At 38.9% G+C, this 23,547-nt stretch overlaps 1 protein-coding gene across 1 annotated transcript in view; it reads left to right on the top strand.

The window, feature by feature from the left end:
* LOC126271945 (matrix metalloproteinase-14-like) overlaps positions 1–23,547 on the top strand; it is a 116,369-nt gene that overhangs the window by 38,940 nt on the left and 53,882 nt on the right. Inside the window, exon 4 of the mRNA XM_049974375.1 lies at positions 12,177–12,338. Within this exon, the coding sequence (XP_049830332.1) occupies positions 12,177–12,338 (162 nt within the window). The remainder of the gene's footprint in view (positions 1–12,176; positions 12,339–23,547) is intronic.

Here is a 23,547-nt window from a genome sequence, read left to right as displayed (position 1 = left end):
ATTTCTACATATCTCCCATGTAGAAATCAAAGGTCCTTGATACTTAATCATAAAATAATAACCTGAGAATATTTGTACATATCTTTCAATTTAGTGCTTCCAGATGCAGTAAATAAATTCACAATTTCTTTACAATTACCAATTCCATTTTGTTGTTAACTTCAATTCCAGTGTTCCACAGTGTGAAATACAACAAATATCTAAACCATAACCATACTGACAATAATCCTATGCATTAACTGCTTTGCCTCCCTTATGTGAAAACGTAACAATCTGCAATACTGTTAAGCAAATTGATTATAACAGTCAGTTCTGTCAAGAGCTTTGTTAAGTGATGGTCAATACCTTTTTCAAATTAGTACAGTATGTGACTATTTCATAGCTTCTCTGCATATCATATATATTTGATTAGTTTTGATTTTTATTGATGCCAAAAATCAAGTTATGTGTTGTTGTATGTGAATATGTGATAGATTTAGAAATCTATTGCCATTCTTCAAGCACATGAATTATCAGTCTACTTGTAATAATAACAATATATTTGTTGAACCTCAGATAAATTTTATTGTTTTTGAATAAACACAAGAAAACTGTAACATTTGGCACACATTATCAACAAAATAAAATAACACTGTGGTGCCATCAAAAAGGAAAAGAAACATACTGAAAAAAAAGCAGTTCATTTGAGATATTTGAATTGCAGCCCTCAACACTTCTTCTCAATTTAAACAACTCTCAACCCACCCTGACAACATTTCATTGATCTCACAACTTTTCAATTTTTTAACTGGGTTATGGCTTAGTCAAAATGTCAACCAGCTGCTCTTTAGTATTTACATAACATATACCAATAGTATGTTTGCCCACATAGTCTCTTATCAGTTGCATTTAATAACAATGTGTTTGATTCCTCAACAATCCCATCTTTCAAGCAAATGAATATGAGGTTGACTGTCTTCAAGAATTCTCATTAGGTAGTTGAGATCCATGTATGTCAACAGTTGAACTAACCATAGACGTTCACTTGGTGCTGTGGCCATGGCTACATACTCAGCTTTAGTTGAAGATAAGGAGACTCAGCTTTAACATTTTGTAGTCCAATAAACTATGTTTCCATACACTTGCAGAAGGAATCCTGATGAAGGCTTCTTATCTTCTCAGCTGCCAAAATCTGCATCTATGTGGCGAAGAATCACTTCAGCTCCCACTCTCCCATACTCTTCTACGTACCTTCCAATTAATCTCAGTTTGTTTGCTTTGGTTTCTGCTGAAATAATTTACTACTAAATTCATACATCAAATAACATATCAACTAACAGAACAGTTTAGATTCACATAAGTAAACTTTATAATTATTTAGCCCTGGTCTGCTTTCCACTGTGACTTTGGTCTTCTTTAGTGTCTTAAGTGGGTTATAACCATTTAAGTAAAAATGTTCAAAATGGTTCAAATGGTTCTGAGCACTATGGGACTCAATATCTGAGGTCATCAGTCCCTAAAATGTAGAAATACTTAAACCTAACTAACCTAAGGACATCACACACATCCATACCCGAGGCAGGATTCGAACCTGCGACTGTGGCAGTCACGCGGTTCCGGACTGAAGTGCCTAGAACCACATGGCCACCACGGCCGACAGTAAAAATGTTCCAGTAGTTTTCACAAACATGTAGTTTGAGTCATTATCATCCCATCATCTAATCATTTGAAATCAATGACAAAAAGAATGTCAGTTGTCCCATATCTTGCATGAAAAACTGATTTTCCAAACCTCTTTTAATCTTGTAAGGTACACTCTACCAGCTTTCAAATTACCATTATACAAACAAATGTCAACATTTGACTGTCTAAGTCCAATACTTTTGATGAAACTATCAGTTGTTCCATTTTCTATATGAGGAACCTGCTTCAGTCCATAAAAAGCCTTTTTTAATTTTAAGATTTGATTCTTTTGACCTGCAACACCTTGAGGTAATTTCAAAGGCCTTTTGGACATCCATTTGGCACAAAAAGTGTATGTTTCATCATAATCATAATCCTTCCTCTGAGCACAGTGTTTAACTATAAGTCTTGCCTTATATTTCTCAATATCTCTTTCTGTAGACACAGTTAAACTCGACACTTTATGTTTAATGACACATAGTAAACACAGTAAAAGAAAAAATAATGTTTGATTAACCACAAGCAGTATTAATGATAGAGTCTCCAACAACATCTCAGCAAAAGTAAAAACATGAGAAGCAAAGAAAAGTTCACTGCGTGGAATGTCTGTGTCTCAACAAAGAGCAGACAATTGCCAGCACTCCTTGTGGCTTATGGACCAACTGATATTTTGCAATCGGCTGATGTCAGGGATGATCCAGTCACAACCTCCTGCAGTTTCTACACAGCCCCCCATGGGAGAGCAGAGTGTCATCCTATGCATTACCCTAGGAATCGTCCATGTACTTTGCTGGGAAATGCACATTGTGACCAGAGCACATCTTGTGAGCAGACATCATTGTTGAGGGTTTGGAGTTCACTGATCTGCAGCAGACAAGGGGTGTGGCTTGGGAGGATAGGAGTGGATACCAACAGGTTCTTCTACAACAAACACAGGCTTAACACAGTCAGTTGAGATGGTATTTCATTTTCCATGACCATGATCTCGATTGTTTTGTCATATCTCATGACAGAACAGTGAGGACCTGCATACAGAGGTGTTAATGCTATTTTAACTCCAGCCCTACATAGTATCAAATGTGTACATCTATTTAATTCATTGTGTATGAAAGTCTGGTGCTTACCATGTTGGGATGCTGGTCATGGGTGGATATGTGAGATTCTCTCTCTTATTTCATCAATGAAATGCGGACAGTCTGTGCTGCCTTTTGGTGCAGCATTCAATCCAACTAATTCACCCAGCAGGTTTAAGGTTTCACCATATACTAATAAAGTTTGTGACACACCCAGTTCTGGCTTGCACATTGTCCAAAACTCCAGCAGAACTAATGGCAAGGCTGATGTCCAGTTTGTCTCATGGCACACAGCTGCCTTAATGGAACAGTGCCACCAGTCTGCCATGCGATTGCAGGCACAATGGTAGTTCCACAATGTTAGTTCGCACTACAAAGCTGAACTGTTCCACAGAAGCTGCTCAGTTCAATAAAAAAAATCAGATTCAAATTGCTGCCTTTTGTCCATAGTTATATTTAGCAGGAATCTAAAACATGCAACCCACTGTGACACAAATGAAGTCGCTAGAGTTACATTGGAGATTTATCAGCTGGAATTGCCTCTGTCTAACATGTAAATCTGTCCACAATGATTGGAAAGTAACATCGCCCTTCAGAGGGAGGCAGTGGCCCAATGACATCAATGTGTATATGTGCAAATCTTTCTGTCATATCAGAGAAGCTGCCAACTGATGAGTGCACATGTCATCCTGTTTTACTACGCTGACATTGTGTACACACATAGGCACACTGTCGACAGTCCTTCTTCAGCCCTGGCCAGATGTAAGGGCTGTAGAATAGTTTCACCATCACCTTAACTCCTGGATGGCATAGACCGTGCAGAGTTTGAATGGCCTAAAAAGCCTGGTTTTACCATTAGATACATCACAATAAACTCTAGTATCTGAGACTGGAACTTCAACAAGCTTGAGCAGTAAGTGTCACCCAGGCAATCATGAAGCTTTCTGTGAGATTCTTGAGCTGTGGCCAGGTGTGTCAAGTCAACTGTCTGTGTAAGAGTGCTGATGTAGGATAAACACTCTGTGAATACATTATTCAGACCTGAAATGTGCTTGATGTCCAAACAAAACTGTGAGATAAACTCTAGCTGGTTACAATGTCATGGAGAACACTTATCGTTATTCTGCTGGTATGCAGATGTTAGAGGCTTATGGCCCGTATATATTTCAAAGACTGGCCTAAGCTGCATACAAAAGTATTTTATAGCAGCATGAATAACTAACACTTCTCTATCATACACACTCTACTGCTGATGCATTGCCATCAGCTTCCAGGAGAAAAAGGCAAGTGGCTCGTAAGCATCATTCACATATTGTTGTGGTGCCTCATTGATAGCTGACTGGCTCATATCAACAACATGTGTTAGAGGGGTGCCCATTGCAGGATGTGCTTCTGCTATGCTTCATTTGGCCATCCCAAAAGTGTCTAACATTGCTTGGGTCAACTGCACAGGCGTTTTCCCTTTAGTTTTGTGGCCTTCTTGTGCTACTGTCAGAGGTTCTCGAAGCTCTGCTGCATAAAGTAAGTGGCACTGATAAAAGATCTCTTGCTGCGTTATCTGTCAGAAAAGGGAAAACACATTATCATTTGTGGAGATTTTAACGTAGATTTTCTTAAACACTCAAGCAAGAAGAACGACCTTGAACTATTACTTTGCTCTTACAATCTGACATCAGTCATTGATTTTCCTACTCGTATTGTACAAGACAGTAGCACCCTGATAGATAACATTTTCATAGACCAAGATAAATTAAAAGAAGTAAGCACCTATCCTATTAAGAACGGGCTTTCTGATCACGATGCACAGCTACTTTCAATTCATGACTTTGCTCCATACAGTAATGTGAAAAAAAAAAAAAAAAAAAAAATAATACGCCCAATTAACCATACAACAATTCAACAATTTAAGGAAAGCTTGAAAAGGGTAGACTGGGAGGATGTTTATCGGGAACCTGATGCAAATGTTAAATTTAACTTATTCCATGATAAACTTGTGGGTATATTTGAAAACAGTTTTCCTAAGAAATTAGTGAATCATAATTCAAATAAACTTGATAAAAAACCATGGCTGACTAAAGGGATTAAAATTTCTTGTAGCCGGAAATGGGAACTATACCAAGACACTAGAATAAGTCGAGATGAAGAAAAGCTCAACCATTATAAGAGATATTGTAATATATTAAGGAAAGTTATAAAAAAATCCAGAAGTATGTGTATCAAGTCTGAGATTAGCACCTCTGATGACAAAGTTAAAACAATATGGAATATAGTTAAAAGGGAAACAGGGCAACCAAGGTCACAGGACAACAGTATTACTGTTAAGCACAATGAAAAGCTTATAAATGAAAAATCGCAGGTTGAAAATATAATTAATAATCATTTTATAAATGTAGTGGAAAATATAGGCAGCAGCTGCTCACCAGATAGGGCATAACTCTATATGAAAGAGGCATTCCCGGTGCAAACAAATGAAATTGAAATCCTACCCACCTCACTGACTGAAATTAAGAAAATAATAAATTCACTTAAGAATAAAAACTCACATGTAACTGATGGTATCTCCAATAGAATACTAAAATCTTGTCCACACCTGATAAGTCGAGTTCTTAGCCACATATGTAATAGCTCATTGAATCAGGGAATATTTCCTGACAGATTGAAATATGCCATAGTTAAGCCCTTGTATAAAAAAGGTGACAAGACAGGCGTCAACAATTATCGTCCTATTTCACTTCTGACATCCTTCTCAAAAGTGTTTGAAAAAGTAATGTACTCAAGAGTAACTTTACACATTAGTGGGAATAACGTTTTAACAAAATGTCAGTTCGGTTTTCAGAAAGGTGTTTCAACAGATAGTGCTATACACGCTTTCACTGATCAAAATTTAAATGCTCTGGATAGTAGAACAATCACCAATTGGGATTTTCTGTGATCTCTCTAAGGCTTTTGATTGTGTGGATCACGAAATCCTCTTAGATAAGCTGAAGTACTATGGAATGAATGGTTCAGTACACAGATGGTTCACTTCATATTTAACTGGTAGAATGCAGAAGGTTGAAACAGTAAACCCACATAGTACACAAAGGGCATCAGATTATTCAGACTAGGGGATGTATCAAGAATGGGGTACCACAGGGTTCTGTCTTGGGGCCTTTATTGTTTTAATATATGTTAATGACTTGCCTAATTATATTCATGAAGATGCAAACTTGGTTCTCTTTGCAGGTGACACAAGTATTGTAATCAAGCCTAAAAAGCAAGAATCAGCTGAGGCAAATGCAAATAATGTTTTTCAAAGAGTTATTAGGTGGTTTTCCGCAAATGGACTTTCATTGAATTTTGAAAAAACACTGTACATACAGTTCAGCACAGGGAATGGCATAACACCAGAAATAAATATAGAGTGTGGGGGAAAATCTTTAGCTAAATCAGATTGTTCAAAATTTCTGGGTGTTTGTATTGATCAGAATTTAAACTGGAAGCCACACATTGACAATCTACTGAAACGATTGAGCTCAGCTACCTATGCTATTAGTGTCATTGCAAATTTTGGAGACAAGCACATCAGTAAGTTAGCTTACCATGCATATTTTCATTCGTTGCTTTCTTACGGAATCATCTTTTGGGGCAATTCATCACTAAGAAATAAGGTATTTATTGCACAAAAACGTGTTATCAGAATAATGTCTGGGGCTCATCCAAGATCATCTTGTAGACAATTATTTAAAGAATTAGGGATATTGCCAGTAGCTTCACAATATATATACAGCCAAATGAAATTTGTTGTTAGTAACCCAGATCACTTCAGAATTAATAGCACAGTCCACAGCTACAATACTAGGAGAAAGGGTGACCTTCACTACCGTTCATTGAATTTGACATTGGCACAAAAGGGGGTGAATTATACTGCTACAAAGATTTTTGGTCAATTGCCAAACAATATCAAAAGTCTGACAGACAACCAATCGGCATTCAAAAGTAAGTTAAGGGAATTCCTGAATGACAACTCCTTCTACTCCATAGATGAATTTTTAGACATAGGCCAAAGAAATACAGTAAGCATTAACAGTTGTACCGTATATAAGACTAACAATGATCATTTGGGATAAATGAATCTTGTGTACTTTGACACGTTCCACATCATTATGAACGAATCGTGTTTATGATCCATGGAACAAGTAATATAACTAACTAACTAACTAACTAGCCCCTAAGAATTGATGCAGTTCCTGGGCCATTTCTGGTCAAGGTATGCTGATGATAGCCTCAATCTTTTCTAACAGCGGGTGTGACCTCCTGGACAAAATAAGATGTCCCAAGAATATAATTTCTGCCTTGCTGAATACATTCTTGACTCTATTCAAAATGATCTCAAACTCATTGAGTTGTGTTAATACTTCTAACAGGTGACACAAATGCTCTTCCAGAGTGGCTGAATAGGTGAAGATGTCATCAAGGTAGGCAAAACAGCAGTAATGCATACCTGTCAACATGCTTTACTGCAATCTAATACACTAAAAATCTTTTTGCTGGACAGAGCATGATTAAAATCTTTTAGCACTTGGAATGGATTCCTGTCTGGGATTGTACATACATTCATAGCATGGTAATCCCCACATGGTCACCACACAGCATTCTTTTTAAGCATGAAATGTAATAGTGATGACCATGGCCCACTTGAGGGATTTATGATGCCTTCCTGCAACATTGTGTCAAATTCTGATCTTGCTATAACACACTGGTCTGGTTCAAGCCATCTGAGTTGACGGGAAACAGGCAGGCCAGCAGTAGTATTAATATAATGTGGTATCCCTTTTGTGGGGCCCCAGAGGGCCATGTGAGTGATGGAAACTGCTTGAGTAGGTGTGCATATCCAACTGCGGTCAATTAGATGCCTCTGGCATTGAACGCGGCCACACATTGTTGAAAGCTGGTCTTAGACAGTCCAGTGATGGTGTCCAGCAAGCAGGAATGTGTGACGCAGGTAGTAGGTAATAATGAACTAGAAGGTCACCACCAATGATCAATTGCATCCCGATAGCCACCATATAAATTCCAGGACAGGGCTTGATGCAATCCTAAACCCAGTTTCATGTGATGTGATCCATACAAGTAGATAGTGTAATTATTGGCTGCAAAGAAGTTGCACATGGTGGTTGGTTGATTTTTGTTTTGCTCATGTCACAGCAAAATACTGAGATCCAGGCTGATGTCAACAAGAAATTTGTGCCAGTCTTCCAGTCAGTTTCAAAAAGATGTGCTGATGAATGCCCAGGACCTTCCACCTGTGACTGATTCAGGGATTCAGTTTTTCTCAGTAGGCTCTTTTAATCCAGCTTGGCTGGATGTACTACTGCACATCTCAGTTGTGCCTGGACAGGAGGCAAGCACAATTGTGACTTTGTATGTGATTCACTGTACGGTTTCTTGGCTTTGTGAATGACCTTGTTGAGAACTTTTTGTATCCACTGCGAAGTATTCATGAAATAACTTACAGTCTATAGTTCTACTGCAAGCAAGGAAGTGGTTTTTACTTTTGCAAGTCATTTCTATTTCTAAAGTTAACCATTTCTTACTAGATTTTTTGCATTGGTGTAGTGCAGATGTAAACCTGATTGGAAATGCTACATCACAACAATACTACAGAGTATCCATCAATTCATCTACATAACTCTCAATTTGGAAAGGCACTATAAACATCCCTCCAGTGAGCTTTATGGAGAAAATTTGTGAAAGTTTCTCTATTGTGTCAATTGCTCAGTGATCGTTGTTTTCATACATGTTGTAATGTTTATATTTATTTAACTATGTCTATCAGTATACCAAACATTTATCACTAGATAGCCCATCAAAAGTATTGTTTTATGTGCTTCATGATGATATGTTGTCATTAACGAAATAAGTGTCAAGTAGACGACGTTCTTGTCAGTCGATGATTCATGTTTTCCATATTATGGCATTTTAAAGTATTCACTAGTTTTTGCTGAGCAGAAGACTGTTTTCAAATATTTATGTTAAGGTCATCACATTGCAAATTCTTAGGATACTTTAAGCTATAAAGATGTAGTTGCTCGTTAGAAGCGTATATCAGATAAATTCATTAATTTAATCTCTAATGTCATGCTCAACATTTTTTTCATACATTAGTCATTTGATTTTAAACATGGGACTACATTCTCTGCCTCCGGAAAGAATTAGACAGTCATGTCCCTTTGCATCAGTTCAACAGAAATGATCAATGTAGTGTAACCTGCAAGGGAAAAATAAGCAACTTCATTGTCTTTAAGACAATTCTCAGCTGCACAAAGCAGATCTAGAGCTTCTGAGTGGTTTTCTAAGGATATTTGTGGGCACAAACTTTTGTCTCTTATCTTTGTAGATTTCTGAAGAAAACAAAAAAAATTCAAATTTTTTAAAGTATTTGTATGAATACACTGCTTTTAGTTGATGTTTCTCCTGCCTTCAGTCACTTTTGGGAAATAGGTTGCTTGTAAGTTATAAATCTTTGAAAGAGGAACTGGCTCATACATGAGCTAAATTTGAATTATTGTTAAGGCAGGGTACTAAAAATCCTTAAGACCTGTGGCTTTTCTGATTTAGTGTTTCTTTTGTTAACTTCACTGTTATTCCTGCAGACTGCAGTGTGTCTACTGGTGTTGATGGAACTGTCTCTGTTCATTGAGTAGCATCTGTTGCATGTGGTTGTGGTTTGTAGCTCCTCTGTTTTTAATCTTACAACTTTCACTTTGTGTGGTAGTGATACTTATTTGAAGAATTGTCATTTTTCTTGACTTTGACTAAAAAAATCATTTGGATGATGAAGAGGTATGGATTTATTGTCATTCATTTAGCTATCCACTGTTGTTTCCAATGACTTCTTACTTTTTTGGCAATTTCTATTACTAGTGAATTGTTGGTTAGCACTGATGCTCATGCTATTGCTTCTACTTCTTTTAATAGTGTTCTTGTTTTTCTGGTTGGAGCTGGTGGTGAAGTTGCTACTTCTTTTCATTTTGGTCATCTGAGGACCACATTAAGTCAGATCCACTTTGTTTCTTCTGGTGTTTATCCTTGTCCAATATTCTTTCATTCTTATACTTCACAATTTCCTTTGCTCTTCTTTCCATAATGATTTTGTCCTAGGTCTAATTCTGCCCTGAAAACACTGACAGCATGAATTTATTATCTGTAAATCTGCTGTAAATCTCTTGAATCTCATGTTCCCATATAGCAGCAGCAGCAGCAGCAGTAGTAGTAGTAGTCATAGTAATAGTAGTAGTAGCAGTAGCAGTAATAGCAGCTCTATTCATCCGTAGATTTCTTTTTACAAGTATTTACAAATTTAGATCAATTTAAAATAAGCTAATTCATATACACATATATTTACAGACTTCTAGTTAGAGACAATCATTAGATTTACTCCTGGTATACAATATTTTTTTTTTTTTTTTTTTTTTTACAAATAACATATTAAATAATGTAATGCCACGTTATTCACTCATATCTCACTATCAGTCACTTCACACACACACACACACACAGTGATCTCTGGGCCATTTTCTATACTGAAACTTTCCATTTGCTATCCTGAGAAACTTTGTCAGTATCCCTCCATAATGAGTGAGATGTTGATCTCAGAAAGATGAAGAGGTGATAGTAATGTGCTATGCATAGCTTGGGGATGAGTATTTCTAGGAAGGAAAAAAGAAGGGAAAAAACATAAAGTGAAGGTGTTACGTGAATTGTTCGATATTTTATAATCATTATTATTATTATTGAACCTTGAAACTTCCTGGCATATTAAAACTGTGTGCCCGACCGAGACTCGAACTCGGGACCTTTGCCTTTCGCGGGCAAGTGCTCTACCATCTGAGCTACCGAAGCACGACTCACCCCCAGTACTCACGCCCGGTACTCACAGCTTTACTTCTGCCAGTACCGGGTGTGAGTCATGCTTCGGTAGCTCAGATGGTAGAGCACTTGCCCGCGAAAGGCAAAGGTCCCGAGTTCGAGTCTCGGTCGGGCACACAGTTTTAATCTGCCAGGAAGTTTCATATCAGCGCATACTCCGCTGCAGAGTGAAAATCTCATTCTGGCTTATTATTATTATTTATTTGTATAACATTTTTTTTATCAAATGCCTACTCTGTTTTAGCTAAGTAATCTTCCAATGTTTAAAATGTAGTGCATAATAGACACTTTTTAGCTGCCTTTTTAAATAAGTGTATTTTTGCAATTTCTTTAATCTCTTTTGGTACTTTATTGTACAGTTTTCCTTGGTAGAATCTGCTGTTTTGAATTTTATGTTTATTTTTTCTTGGTAAATGTAAGATGAGTCTATCTCTTGTTGCATGGTTGTGGACAGAGCTGTTTGTGCAGTAATAACCAATGTTATTTTTGATGTGTACAACTGACTGGTAAATGTATTCACATGGAGCAGTTAAAATCCCCAGTGTTCTGAACAGATCTTTACAATGAGCTCGACTAGTATTTTTGGTTATTATTCTTATGGCTCTTTTCTAGAGTTTGAAAATTGTGTTCATATTTTGTGCATTTGTTCCCCAAAAAAAGAATGCCATAGCTAAGAATTGAGTGTACATATGAATAATATGTAACTACAAGACACTGCATTTTACACACTGATGATAGGATTCTAAGGACGCAACATCCTGATGACATTCTGTTTGCAAGTACCTTCGTATGTTCACACCACTTCAACTGAGAATCAATATTCATTCCTAGAAATTTTGCATTTGTTACACAGTCTATAGAGGTGCCATCTACATTTAATTTAACATTCTCATTTTTTCTCTTCAAACTGAATTTCAAGGCATTAGTTTTCTTTATGTTCAATGTCACTTTATTACTTATTGACCAATCATAAACTTCCTTGAGGGTTTCATTTGCTTTCTCGGCAAGGAGTTCTCTTGTTTTCTCAGTGACTATAATATTGCTGTCATCAGTGAAGAGGAGTTTTTCACCATGAGTAACACTACTGGGAAAGTCATTGATGTATATCAGGAACAGTATTGGTCCTAATACGCTACCCTGCTTTTTTCTTGCATACCAGTCATATTCCACCCACTCCCTTCATTTCTTGTCACCATTCCCTGTTAAAGTAGACAGTTACAGGGAATGGGAGAGTGTCCACCTTTATTGTTACTATTGTTTTTGTTTTGATTATCAGGCTAGGCAGATATTCTTCCCCCATGCTGATCGGGTGTAGTGATAACCAAATATAAACAAAACCTAAATGAGGTAGGGTGAAAGAAAGTACTGACATATTTCAAACATATGGTTTGTATATCACACATGTTTGAGGAAAAACTCCTGCTTGAAGCTTTTTAATTTATGGTAATTTCTAAGTTTTGATATGTTATATTGAAAAAGTAATTTATTTTATAACACAAAGGTTTATTTCACTCTTTGATTTCCAAATAGTATAGCCAACTGGTCTCCTAAGATTGGTGAAGAAGCAGTTGTTGAACAAGTTCAGCGAGCATTTAGCACATGGGCAGGATATGCAAGACTAAACTTCTCACTCATAGCAGATCCTGCAGCTGATATTATCATTGCTTTTGGTCGAGGACCTCATGGAGATCCGTAAGTAATAAGTATATAATTTTGTTTGCATGAGTATAAAGAGAAAAATGCTAATATATATATATATATATATATATATATATATATATATATATATATATATATATATATATATATATATAGAAGATTCCAAGACTTACCAAGCGGGAAAGCGCCGGCAGACAGGCACATGAACAAAACACACAAACACACACACAGAATTGCTAGCTTTCGCAACCGATGGTTGCTTCTTCAGGAAGGAGAGGGAAAGACGAAAGGATGTGGGTTTTAAGGGAGAGGGTAAGGAGTCATTCCAATCCCGGGAGCGGAAAGACTTCCCTTGGGGGAAAAAAAGGACAGATGTACACTCGCACACACACACACATATCCATCCGCACATACACAGACACAAGCAGACATATCGGTTGCGAAAGCTAGCAATTCTGTGTGTGTGTTTGTGTGTTTTGTTCATGTGCCTGTCTGCCGGCGCTTTCCCGCTTGGTAAGTGTTGGAATCTTTGTTTTTAATATATTTTTCCCATGTGGAAGTTTCTTTCTAATATATATATATATATATATATATATATATATATATATATATATATATATATATATGCGCCGGCAGACAGGCACGTGAACAAAACACACACACAGAATTACTAGCTTTCGCAACCGATGGTTGCTTCTTCAGGAAGGAGAGGGAAAGACGAAAGGATGTGGGTTTTAAGGGAGAGGGTAAGGAGTCATTCCAATCCCGGGAGCGGAAAGACTTCCCTTAGGGGAAAAAATGGACAGGTGTACACTCGCGCACACACACACACACACACACACACACACACACATACATATCCATCCGCACATACACAGACACAAGCAGACATATTTAAAGGCCTTACATATTGGCCTTTAAATATGTCTGCTTGTGTCTGTGTATGTGCAGATGGATATGTATGTGTGTGTGTGTGTGTGTGTTTGTGAGTGTACACCTGTCCATTTTTTCCCCTAAGGGAAGTCTTTCTGCTCCTGGGATTGGAATGACTCCTTACCCTCTCCCTTAAAACCCACATCCTTTCGTCTTTCCCTCTCCTTCCTGAAGAAGCAACCATCGGTTGCGAAAGCTAGTAATTGTGTGTGTGTGTTTGTGTGTTTTGTTCATGTGCCTGGCTGCCGGCGCTTTCCCGCTTGGTAAGTCTTGGAATCTTTGTTTTTAATATATTTTTCCCATGTGGAAGTTTCTTTCTATTTTATATATATATATATATATATATATATATATATATATATATATATATATATATATATATATATATGACTGGAGATTGGTTCATTTGAACCAGGAGGACTATTTAGGGTTAAATCATAAGACAATGGGAAAAATATACTGTCAGTAAGTCTTGGTATGATCTATTTATTACCTGAAAATTTTATTTTAGCTTTCAGTAGATCAGACTATAAGAATTATCAGTTTCTGCCTATATTTTAGTCACTCATTACTGAACCATCATGTTTACATAAGATGAAGGTACATTTTACACAACACTAAACAATTGTAGAAATTTCAGTGGAAACCAACTACTGCTTTTGTTGTGTCTTACATGTTAATAGAAACTTTCATTTGGTGCCCTTAAAAATTTAACATCCTTTTAATTAATGTTAATGAAAGATCAGAAATGAATTAATCACTACTCTGAAAAAGACAGATTTCAATGACCTTTAAAATACAAAGGTAATGATGATGTTTGGGAAAGCTAAACAGAATGGCTAGGTCAGTTAAATAACAGAGGGCATGAATAATGTTAATCTACATTTTATTACTAGGCAGAGATACATCATAGAACCTGTGTACACCATAGAAGCTCAGAATGGACTACTTAGAGATTGTCCTGTGGCAGAACCATAGTGCTGTTCAAGAAATTTTTCTCACACTCCATCATGCAATACCTGCTAGGTCACTACAGAGCTCCTTCCTGGTAGTACAGAGCACAGGGGTTTGGATGGTGCTGCTGCAAACTACAGATGCATGTGACCACCCATGCTCTGGCTGGCTGCTTACACAGGAGCACAGCTCGACTGGTTCTCAGTGCAATGAGTATGTGGAGCATGTTCGATTGGTAGCAGGGTGCAGGTTAGATGGTAGCCAGTGATGTCATCCAAAACGGATTTGGAGGCTAGAGTAAGGGAGGTGATGGTGCTGTAGCAGTGTGTGTATCTTGCTCCAGTGGCGAATGCTGGAGTTGAGGCTGTTTTTTTAGCAGCTATGAGCTTGAGAACACTGAATGCTGATAATTTTGATTTGGTGGAAGCCAGATCTGTGTCATCACGAGAATGTTCTTGGGAGTGTGCCATCCTGGAAATGTTGCTCATCATGTTATCCTTCCACAACAAGGAGATCATCGATTAGTTTGACTGAGATCTCCTCATGTCAGAACTGGTGCACACTGTAATTACATTGTCATCCAGGTCAATGTGCAGAAGTTCATCTATATCATTAATATTATCTGCAAGCTTGTCAACAGCATCAAACAGGGTCTACACTGGTTTAAGTCTGTTGACTGTAATAGTACTCAATTTGCAGTGTAGTAAAAGTCAAAGGAGTTGTCTTCCCATCTAATCACTCATGTGAGCCTGAGTAGGGTGGGTGTAATACGCATCAGACAGCATCACCTCACAGCATGACTTGGTTACAGTCCTGCAGAGATTTATGTGTGACGTTTTTCTGAGAACCATGTCCCTGCTAGGATGGTATTTTGAGGTGTACAACGTGTTCGTTGATTTTGCAGCTGAGCTGTGGCAGCCCTTTGTTTGTAGGCTGTTGGGATGGCTTTGTGAAGTCCACTGGAAGAATGAGCAGGTCTCCATAAAGGAGTTCTGCCAGAGACATGCAGAAACTTTCTTTATAAGCTGAAAATATATCTAAAAGAAACCACAGTAGCATGTCTGTCCATTCCCCTCCATGACATATAAAAGCTGTTTGCTTTACTGTTTCATTACCATGTAGTTGATAAACTGTTTTTCAGAAGTGCTGAACACCATGAAAGTGACATAGTTGTGTAAAAGTGCCGACTCAAATTGTCTGTCTTAGTCTGTTGTTATTTTGATTAACTGGCCAAGACTGAAAGTCCATAGATTGACAAATGCTTGTACAGTGGCCTCATCAGGGTATAGCCTTGGCCTTGTGTATTACTCTGTCAGTTGCTTAAAGTATATATCAATATGCATTCGAATCGGGGAGGGGTCCAATGAGGTCTAAGTGGACAGGCTGAAAATGGCCCTTGAGGATAGAATAACAGCTGCATTGTGGTTGTGCCCACCATCCTATTTTAAAACATTGGCAGGCAGTATACGCCTGTGTCTAAGAAATGCAGTCTTTCTTGACTTTTGGCCATATGAAGTAACCTGTGACAATCTTTGTTGTAGGTCATATCCCAAGGCATGTAATTTATCAAAAATAGCTGACCTCATGGTGAGTGATACTGGCGGACAAAGATGTTTTTGTGGGACATTGCATAGTACTCATATTGAGCCAGGAATATCGCATCATTTGATGCAGAGTCCTGTTATGTTGTCATGTAGTAGTTTGCTTAATTGTGTGTCTGTTGCAAGTGTTTAAAAATCAATACCTGCTCAGAGGGCACAGATCCATGAAAGGAAATTGGCCACAACATTGTTGGTGCCATGAAGATGTTGGGCATCTATTGTAAGTTGCTCAATGTAGTCCATATGTTGTGAGCAACAATCTTTTACTGGGTTGCAAACAGAATCTGCTAGGTGGTGATAATTTGTACAGCCTATCAAAGGTCTGCCCTCAATGTCATCTTTAAAGTAGCATTTTACTTCATATACTGCCAACAGTTCTCTGTTATAGGCCAGCCACTGCTGGGAGTCCATCAACTTTTTGGAAAATAAACATAGTAACTTTTGCACACATACTACTGACTGCTAGAGACCAGGACCTATCACAAAATCACTCATATCAGAGGTATCAGGTGTGCTGTGGGTAGTGGGTGTGCCAGAGTTGTAGAATGAGAAAAACAGTATTTAGTGTTTTCAAATGCTTGTTGCATCTGTCGGACCCAGTTAATATTCAAAACCTTGGCCTTCTCATTGCCATTCTTGTTTTCAGTTATCAGTGGGCATCTACACTGAGTCTGCCCCTTAAGGTGACTGTAAATCTCATGAACCACAATTTTATGAATAATTTCAGGAATAGTTGAATACTTGGTATCACACAATTACTTATTTATCCGTCTTCCAGTAGACAGGAAAAGGAACACAACTAGAAACTTTTATTCGCAAGTTTTTAATGGTACAAGAACAGCTTACAAATTATAAGCAAAATATTTACCAAATTCATCTTAGTGTGAATTTAATAGAAAACAGGATTATGAACTTTTTTCTGTTTCTTACGTACATATTTTTTTTGTGTGAACTCACATTTCACCAAGCAACAAAAAGTTGTCCACTGGAGAACTATGTTATACGATACTCAATAAGACTGTTTGTGTAAGTATCGTTCATGATTTAGCATTAAGTCTCACTACAGATTGCAATCTCTTGCTGTTCAAAGTAGATTCAGTCTGATAGGAAGAGACTCTTCAACATAATTCATAGAACAAGCTGTAGTTAAGAGTTGAAACTCAATCTGTAGTAACACGATTCACGTTTCTGTCGCACTTCACCTAGTGTAGACCGGGAACTGTGTGCTAGGCATGCCCAATGTGAACTGACTGAGTACGACCCGTGCTGCCTGAGTTGTTGTTGTTCCGCCGGCAGAGGGTGTAGCCAAATTCTCGTGTGCCCTCTGGTGGACAGGACTTTGCTTGTGGCAACTACTGTCCATGACACGCCATGCCGATATGCACCTCCCGTGATCTTTCTGGTGGCTACTGCACTCCTCCTCCTTCAGAGGGTGAAGCCACTGTGATCCAATGCGTCAGAAGGTGGAGCGTCATGCAGTAGTGATGACCTCCATGTCCATTGGGAGGCTGGAGTCACCCACCTTGCCTAAAAAAGTTTGTAACTTCTTCAGCAAAGTGGGCCATGGAAGGTCGACGATACCTTGGACCAAACTTCCTAACGGCTGGACGCTGTGCTGAGAGATGGTGTAGCCCACATACTCAATGGACGGTTGGAAGAAGTTCAACTTACGCAGGTTGCAACGCAGACCCACAGACCTGAATTTGAAGAAGATGGTTCAAAGGTTGTTCAAGTGTTCCTTCATGCTATGTCCTGTGACAATTATGTCATCCAGGTAATTAATACAATGAGGGATTGTTGATGTGACTTGCTCAAGATAATGCTGAAATATCACTGGGGCACTGGATATTCCGAAGGCCAACCGCTGGTATTGGTAAAGGCCAAATGGGGTGTTGACGATTGCCAGCCGTTTGGAGTCCTCATCAAGTGGTATCTGATGATAAGCCTCCAAAAGATCCATTTTCGAAAAATATTGGCCTCCCGCCACGGCGGAGAACAATTAATCAGAACGAGGCAAGGGATAGGTGTCCACCACCAATTGGGAATTAATGGTGGCCTTGAAATCACCACAAAGACGTAATTTTGCCGAGGGTTTCCTAACAATAACGAGGGGCGAAGCCCACTCATTAGAAGAAATGCGAAGAATGATCCTGAGGGCTGTCAGCCAGTCTAGCTCTGCTTTTACCTGAGGGCAGAGAGCCAAGGGGATCTGCCTCGCACATAGGAAATGCGGGCGAGCTGTCACCTTCAACATCAAGTGAGCTTCAAAGTCTGAAACATGCCCCAGGCCCTCCTCAAAGATATCCTTAAAGTCAGAGATCAAAGATTGCAATGATTGATAGGGAACATCTTTGGAGACCAACTGTTTGGTGTCTGCGATAGAAAAACCGAAAGATTGAGAGACATCCAACACAAAAAGGGTAGCGGAGCTCTCATCACTGACAACAATAAAAGTAAGAGGCCGAATGAATGATTTGTGAGTAAAGTCAGTAGTGAATTGACCCAGTAGGGGAATGAACTGTTTACCATACCTGCGTAGACGCCGGTAAACTGGCGCCAGTGGGGGCAACCCAAGGTCGGAGTAAGTTTGTGCATTCAACAAGGAAACTGCCACACCCGTATCTACTTGCAGTTGTAATCGGCGCGACCGAACCGACACCTCGATAAAGAGTTTGTGTGCCGATGTGTCGGAAGCTTGGCCCAATGAAACTTCCTGAATGTCAACGTCAATGTCCTCTGTACCTGCTTCCTTCATTTCTTTTGAGGCTGAGCGGCAAACTTTAACAATGTGTCCTTTTTTATTACATTTGCGACAAACGGCCCACTGCTGGGGGCACTCTGCCCTATCATGATGTATATAACATGACGCACGGGATGATAACAGGGGCCGGTGGCCGGAACTCTGTTTACACGCCATGGAGCGGCTGTAACGGCCAGATTGTACTGCTCACATGTCGTCCACCTCAGATGCAGTGGATGCGGCCGAGCTGCCCTGAACCGCCGCGATGTCACGTCACGCTTCCAACTGTTGACCTGCAGCATGGGAGACTTCATACGATTGAGCAGTGGATAGGACTTCCTCAAGGGAAGGGTCTTCCAACTGCAGGGCCTGTTGCCAGACCTTCCTATCATGGGCTGAGGGGCTGAACGAACAATGACATCGCGCGCCATAACGTGGGCATACGACTCTCGCGACTGCTCCGTGACAAAATGACACTTGTGACTAAGACCGTGCAGGACAGCGGCCCACGCCCGGTAAGACTGATGGGGATGTTTCTTGCATTGATAGAACTCGACCCTAGCTGCCACAACATGCGTGTGGTGGCGATAATATGAAGACAGCAATGAACGCAATGCATCAAAAGACAAGGACGAGGGTTCCTGCAACAGCGCTAGCTGCCGCAAAACTTGATACAGTGAGGGAGATATCCAAGACAAGAAAAGAGCATGACATACTTCCACATCGGCAACATGAAACACCTGGAAATGCTGCCAAAGGCGATGTTCATATGCGTCCCAATCCTCTGCTGTCTTGTCATACGTGGGAAAGGGAGAAGACTGGAGCAGACTGTGTGGAGAGCAATGCTGGAAGCACTTGTTTCCTGGTTGCCATGAGCTCCGTCTTCTGCTCAACAAAAACCCGCACTAATTCCTCCATGCTGTGGATAAGCTGCAAAACTGGAACAATGATGCAACATGCGAAAGAATGACCCTACTTGTCGCCAATTGCGTAGTAACACAATTCACATTTCCGTCGCACTTCACCTAGTGTAGACCAGGCATGCCCAATGTGAACTGACTGGGCACGGCCCGTGCTGCCTGAGTTGTTGTTGTTTCACCGGCAGAGGGTGCGGTCGAATTCACACGTGCCCTCTAGTGGACGGGACTGTACTTGCGGCAACTAATGTCCGTGACGCACCATGCTGATGTGCACTTCCCGTATTCTTTCTGGTGGCTATTGCACAATCAACACTAGCATTGCAAAATTCTCCAGTATTTTATTTAAAAAATGTGAAATTCACTATTCTGAGAATATGGCAAAAACAATTTTGAACATTACTAAAAAGGAAATAGATCATTGGTGGCTGCTGTATAAGAGCACAAAAGCACATGAACACTCAAACTTTTGTCACATTGTGGGTTTATTGGTTATTTTTCTTAGGATGCTGTTAAACTCAACATAGATGCTGCAATCCAAAAGATATGGCACTTAAATGTAGAGTGCTACTGCTTCTCTGGACTCCATAAAACTTGCAACAGGATCACGAGCACACCTTCAGTTGTTAACATTTAAGGAGCTTTTGTGCATGCCCAACTCGCATGATGTAATTTGATTATGGGCCAAATACATACAGATTTGATAATCAACGTGCACAGCTTAGATGTGCACAGCTAGCCCTTGCCTCTCAACTAGAAGCCTTTATTAGTGCCACCAGGTGGTAGCACACTGCAGCAAACTTTTACCCCCATTTGCTCAGCATAAATACTGCTAGATGATAGCAAGCTCCTCAGAATATGCAAATTCACTCACTATAGACTGTAGTAAAATTAGATCAGATGTCAGTGTATGTTAAAGTTGTACTGAAAGTAAACCTTTTTTATGGGTTTCTGAATGAGTTATAGTACATTAAGCCATGAATTTTATTATACTGAAATCTATTTGAGGCACTGACAAGGGAAACCCATTGCCCCTCCCCCTCAGATTTAGTGGTAAGATGACCCAGTGGATAGCCTTCAACACAGATCAAGCATGAAAATAGGAAGAAGGTGTACTGAACTGTGAAAAAGAAGCAAAATAGGAACAATGAATGATCCAGGCTTAAGAAGAACAACATATAATGTACTGGAACAGCCATGGTGCCGTGGTTATGTGGTCACAGTGTTATAGTACAAAGTGGATGAGCAGTGTTCAAAACTCACTCAGACCAGTTTTTTTTTATTTACTCTTTTCACAAGATTATCAACTGTCTGTCCAGTCATTGGATTGTTTGTTCTCTTTCTGTAGTTTTGGCAAATGTCATACTATACATTGGTCATACAAAATGAGTCATGTGGTAAGAATACACTACTTTGCAAGTAAATGTGATGAATAGTGAGAGCAGGTGAAATACAACATATAGACATCTCACAGAAATGAAAACAACAAATAAACAGATGTGAATGATGTTACAACAAAGGAATTCAAGAGTCAAAACTTCCAAAACAGATCAACAAAAATATTAAAAACATATGTTTTGATAGGACACAGGGAAAACGGTTGTGAAACTGTTACATGCATTTGTTGCAGCTTATGTGATGAACCATTATGTTTTCATCATTTCTTTGGGAATGATCACCTTCAAATTCATATGAACACAAAAATCAGACAAGGAGGCATATCTCACTCAGTCATCAGGCATACAAGTTAGGTGTGTCAATAAGAGATTCCTATCATATGACACACGTACTGTCATTAATGCTGTGTATGACACACCAGATGTTTTTTCTGGTGAAGGATTCAGTTGACTGTCACCTTGTTATCAAACATTTGTGGTTCCTCTTCGAGGGCCACTTTCTTTCAGCTGCTAACAGAGTACTTGCGCAGAATCAACTTTCATTACAGGTCTCTTCCTTACACCTTGTTATTGCAAACAGATGTTACATCACAACACAATCATAAATTTGAATATAATGAACAGAAACATCAGTGACCAGATGGACAGTTCATAATTCAGTGGAAAAAAAGGCATGGTGGAGCTCTGAACACAGGCTCATCCACTTTTCAGTCCAACACCATCACTGCCTAATGACAATTCCATAGCTCTTTGTCCATGTTTGATGTTGTACTTCCCGAGCTAGGATCATTTATTGTTTATATTTTGCTTTTTTTCACTATTCAACACACCTACTTCCAGGTTTCATGCTTGATCTGTATTCAGTTTCTGTCAGGCCCTCTTGCCACTAAATCCATAGGATGCGATGGGGAGTTTCTCTTGTGAGAACCATAAAGACCTAAGCATATCACTATCGATCGTGAGACTGTAGCATTTATTCATGCTTCTGAAATCTGATGATCTTATTGTGAGGCAGGTTTATTTCTGCTTTAGGTCCACATTGTATATGTGAAAATTCACTAAAATATGCCTTTATAGGTCTCAGGACCTTATTTATGTTCTAGTCAAGTGACCATGTTGATAGACATTACTGCTTGAGTTTAATCATTTCCACAAATGGTACTTTGTGTTTGGAGTTGGTTGTTTATTGTGCAAGTATCAGCTATCGTGTGCAATGTAAATATGAACTACGTTGAATCTATTTTAAATGCTAACAGAAAAGTAAAGCTATGAGAATGGGTCATGAGTCATGATTGGGTAGCTCAGTTGGTAGAGCACTTGCTCACAAAAGGCAATGGCCCGAGTTCGAGTCTCAGTCTGCCACACAGCTTTAATCTGCCAGGAAGTTTCATATAAGTGCACACTCCACTGCAGAGTGAAAATCTAATTCTAGGAACAAAAAAGTAAATTAAAAGCAAAAGTTGTCTGCAAGGGAACTAAAGCCTCTGAGAACAGATCCTTTGATTGAGAGAGTAACAAAATCAAATAAGCATGATTACAAATGAACATTTAACAAGGAAGTGTACAGTTAGCACAAGTTATTATGTGGCTGCACTGTAAGGGTATCTTATTTGCAACCCAGAAAAGCATGAAAACTCCCACTTATGCAAAAATATGAAACAGAGAATTGTGAAAGCTTACTCATTATTTCATTATTGTCCTAAACTGTACTTAATTATATACAAAACAATAAACTTCCACAAAAACAACTCTTTCTTTTGTCAGATAAGTTATACAGCTTATCATTATTATTACTGTTGTTATTATTATTGGCAGTGGCCGTAGTTGTATAAACTTGTTGATAAGCATAACTGTTATACAGTGTTAATTTCACACTCATGAATTTTTCTGAATCTAAAAATTTGTGAACACCCAGAACATATACCAGTGAGCCGCCACTGCAACACACAAAAATAACAACTGAAATTGTTGCAAAATTATGAAGTTCAACCAATACCATTTCATTTGTGGACAGTTTATTCACATGATACCAACTATTCAGAAAAGAATGTATTACAAACCGTTTTTATAAAATTCTGGGATATTTTAAAAGTACCACTGAGTAACAGTTTACACTGAACCCTTACACTTTTTTCATTTTTTACAACACTTCCTCCAAAAGGAAAAATCAAGCAAATGAACAAATGAATAATTACTGTTTCACTGCCAGCCGGAGTGGTCGAGCGGTTCTAGGCGCTACAGTCTGGAACCATGTGACCGCTACGGTCGCAGGTTCGAATCCTGCCTTGGGCATGGATGTGTGTGATGTCCTTAGGTTAGTTAGGTTTAAGTAGTTCTAAGCTCTAGGGGACTGATGACCGCAGCAGCTAAGTCCCATACTGCTCAGAGCCATTTGAACTGTTTCACTTCCTGAAATTAAACTGAACTCATTGAAGATCAGCCAACTGGTTCTTTTCATTGATTTGTTTCAATGTAGTACTTTTCTACAATGCCAGTTGTGGAACACCTTGTCAGCTTTTTGCCAGTGAAATCAGCATCACTGTAAATTACTAAATCTTCTTCTCTATCATAAAAGCTCCATCTTCATTTTTTTGTTTTGTTTTTATGCCAAGAAAACTATCAAGGGTGTCTATTATTATATCAAATTCATACTGTGAAGTACTCAGAAAAGCAGTAGTTTTTTCCTAGTCACTGCCAACA

Source organism: Schistocerca gregaria, chromosome 1 (genome assembly GCF_023897955.1).
Source record: "Schistocerca gregaria isolate iqSchGreg1 chromosome 1, iqSchGreg1.2, whole genome shotgun sequence".
NCBI lineage: Eukaryota > Metazoa > Arthropoda > Insecta > Orthoptera > Acrididae > Schistocerca > Schistocerca gregaria.
This window is presented reverse-complemented; position numbering and strand designations above follow the sequence as displayed.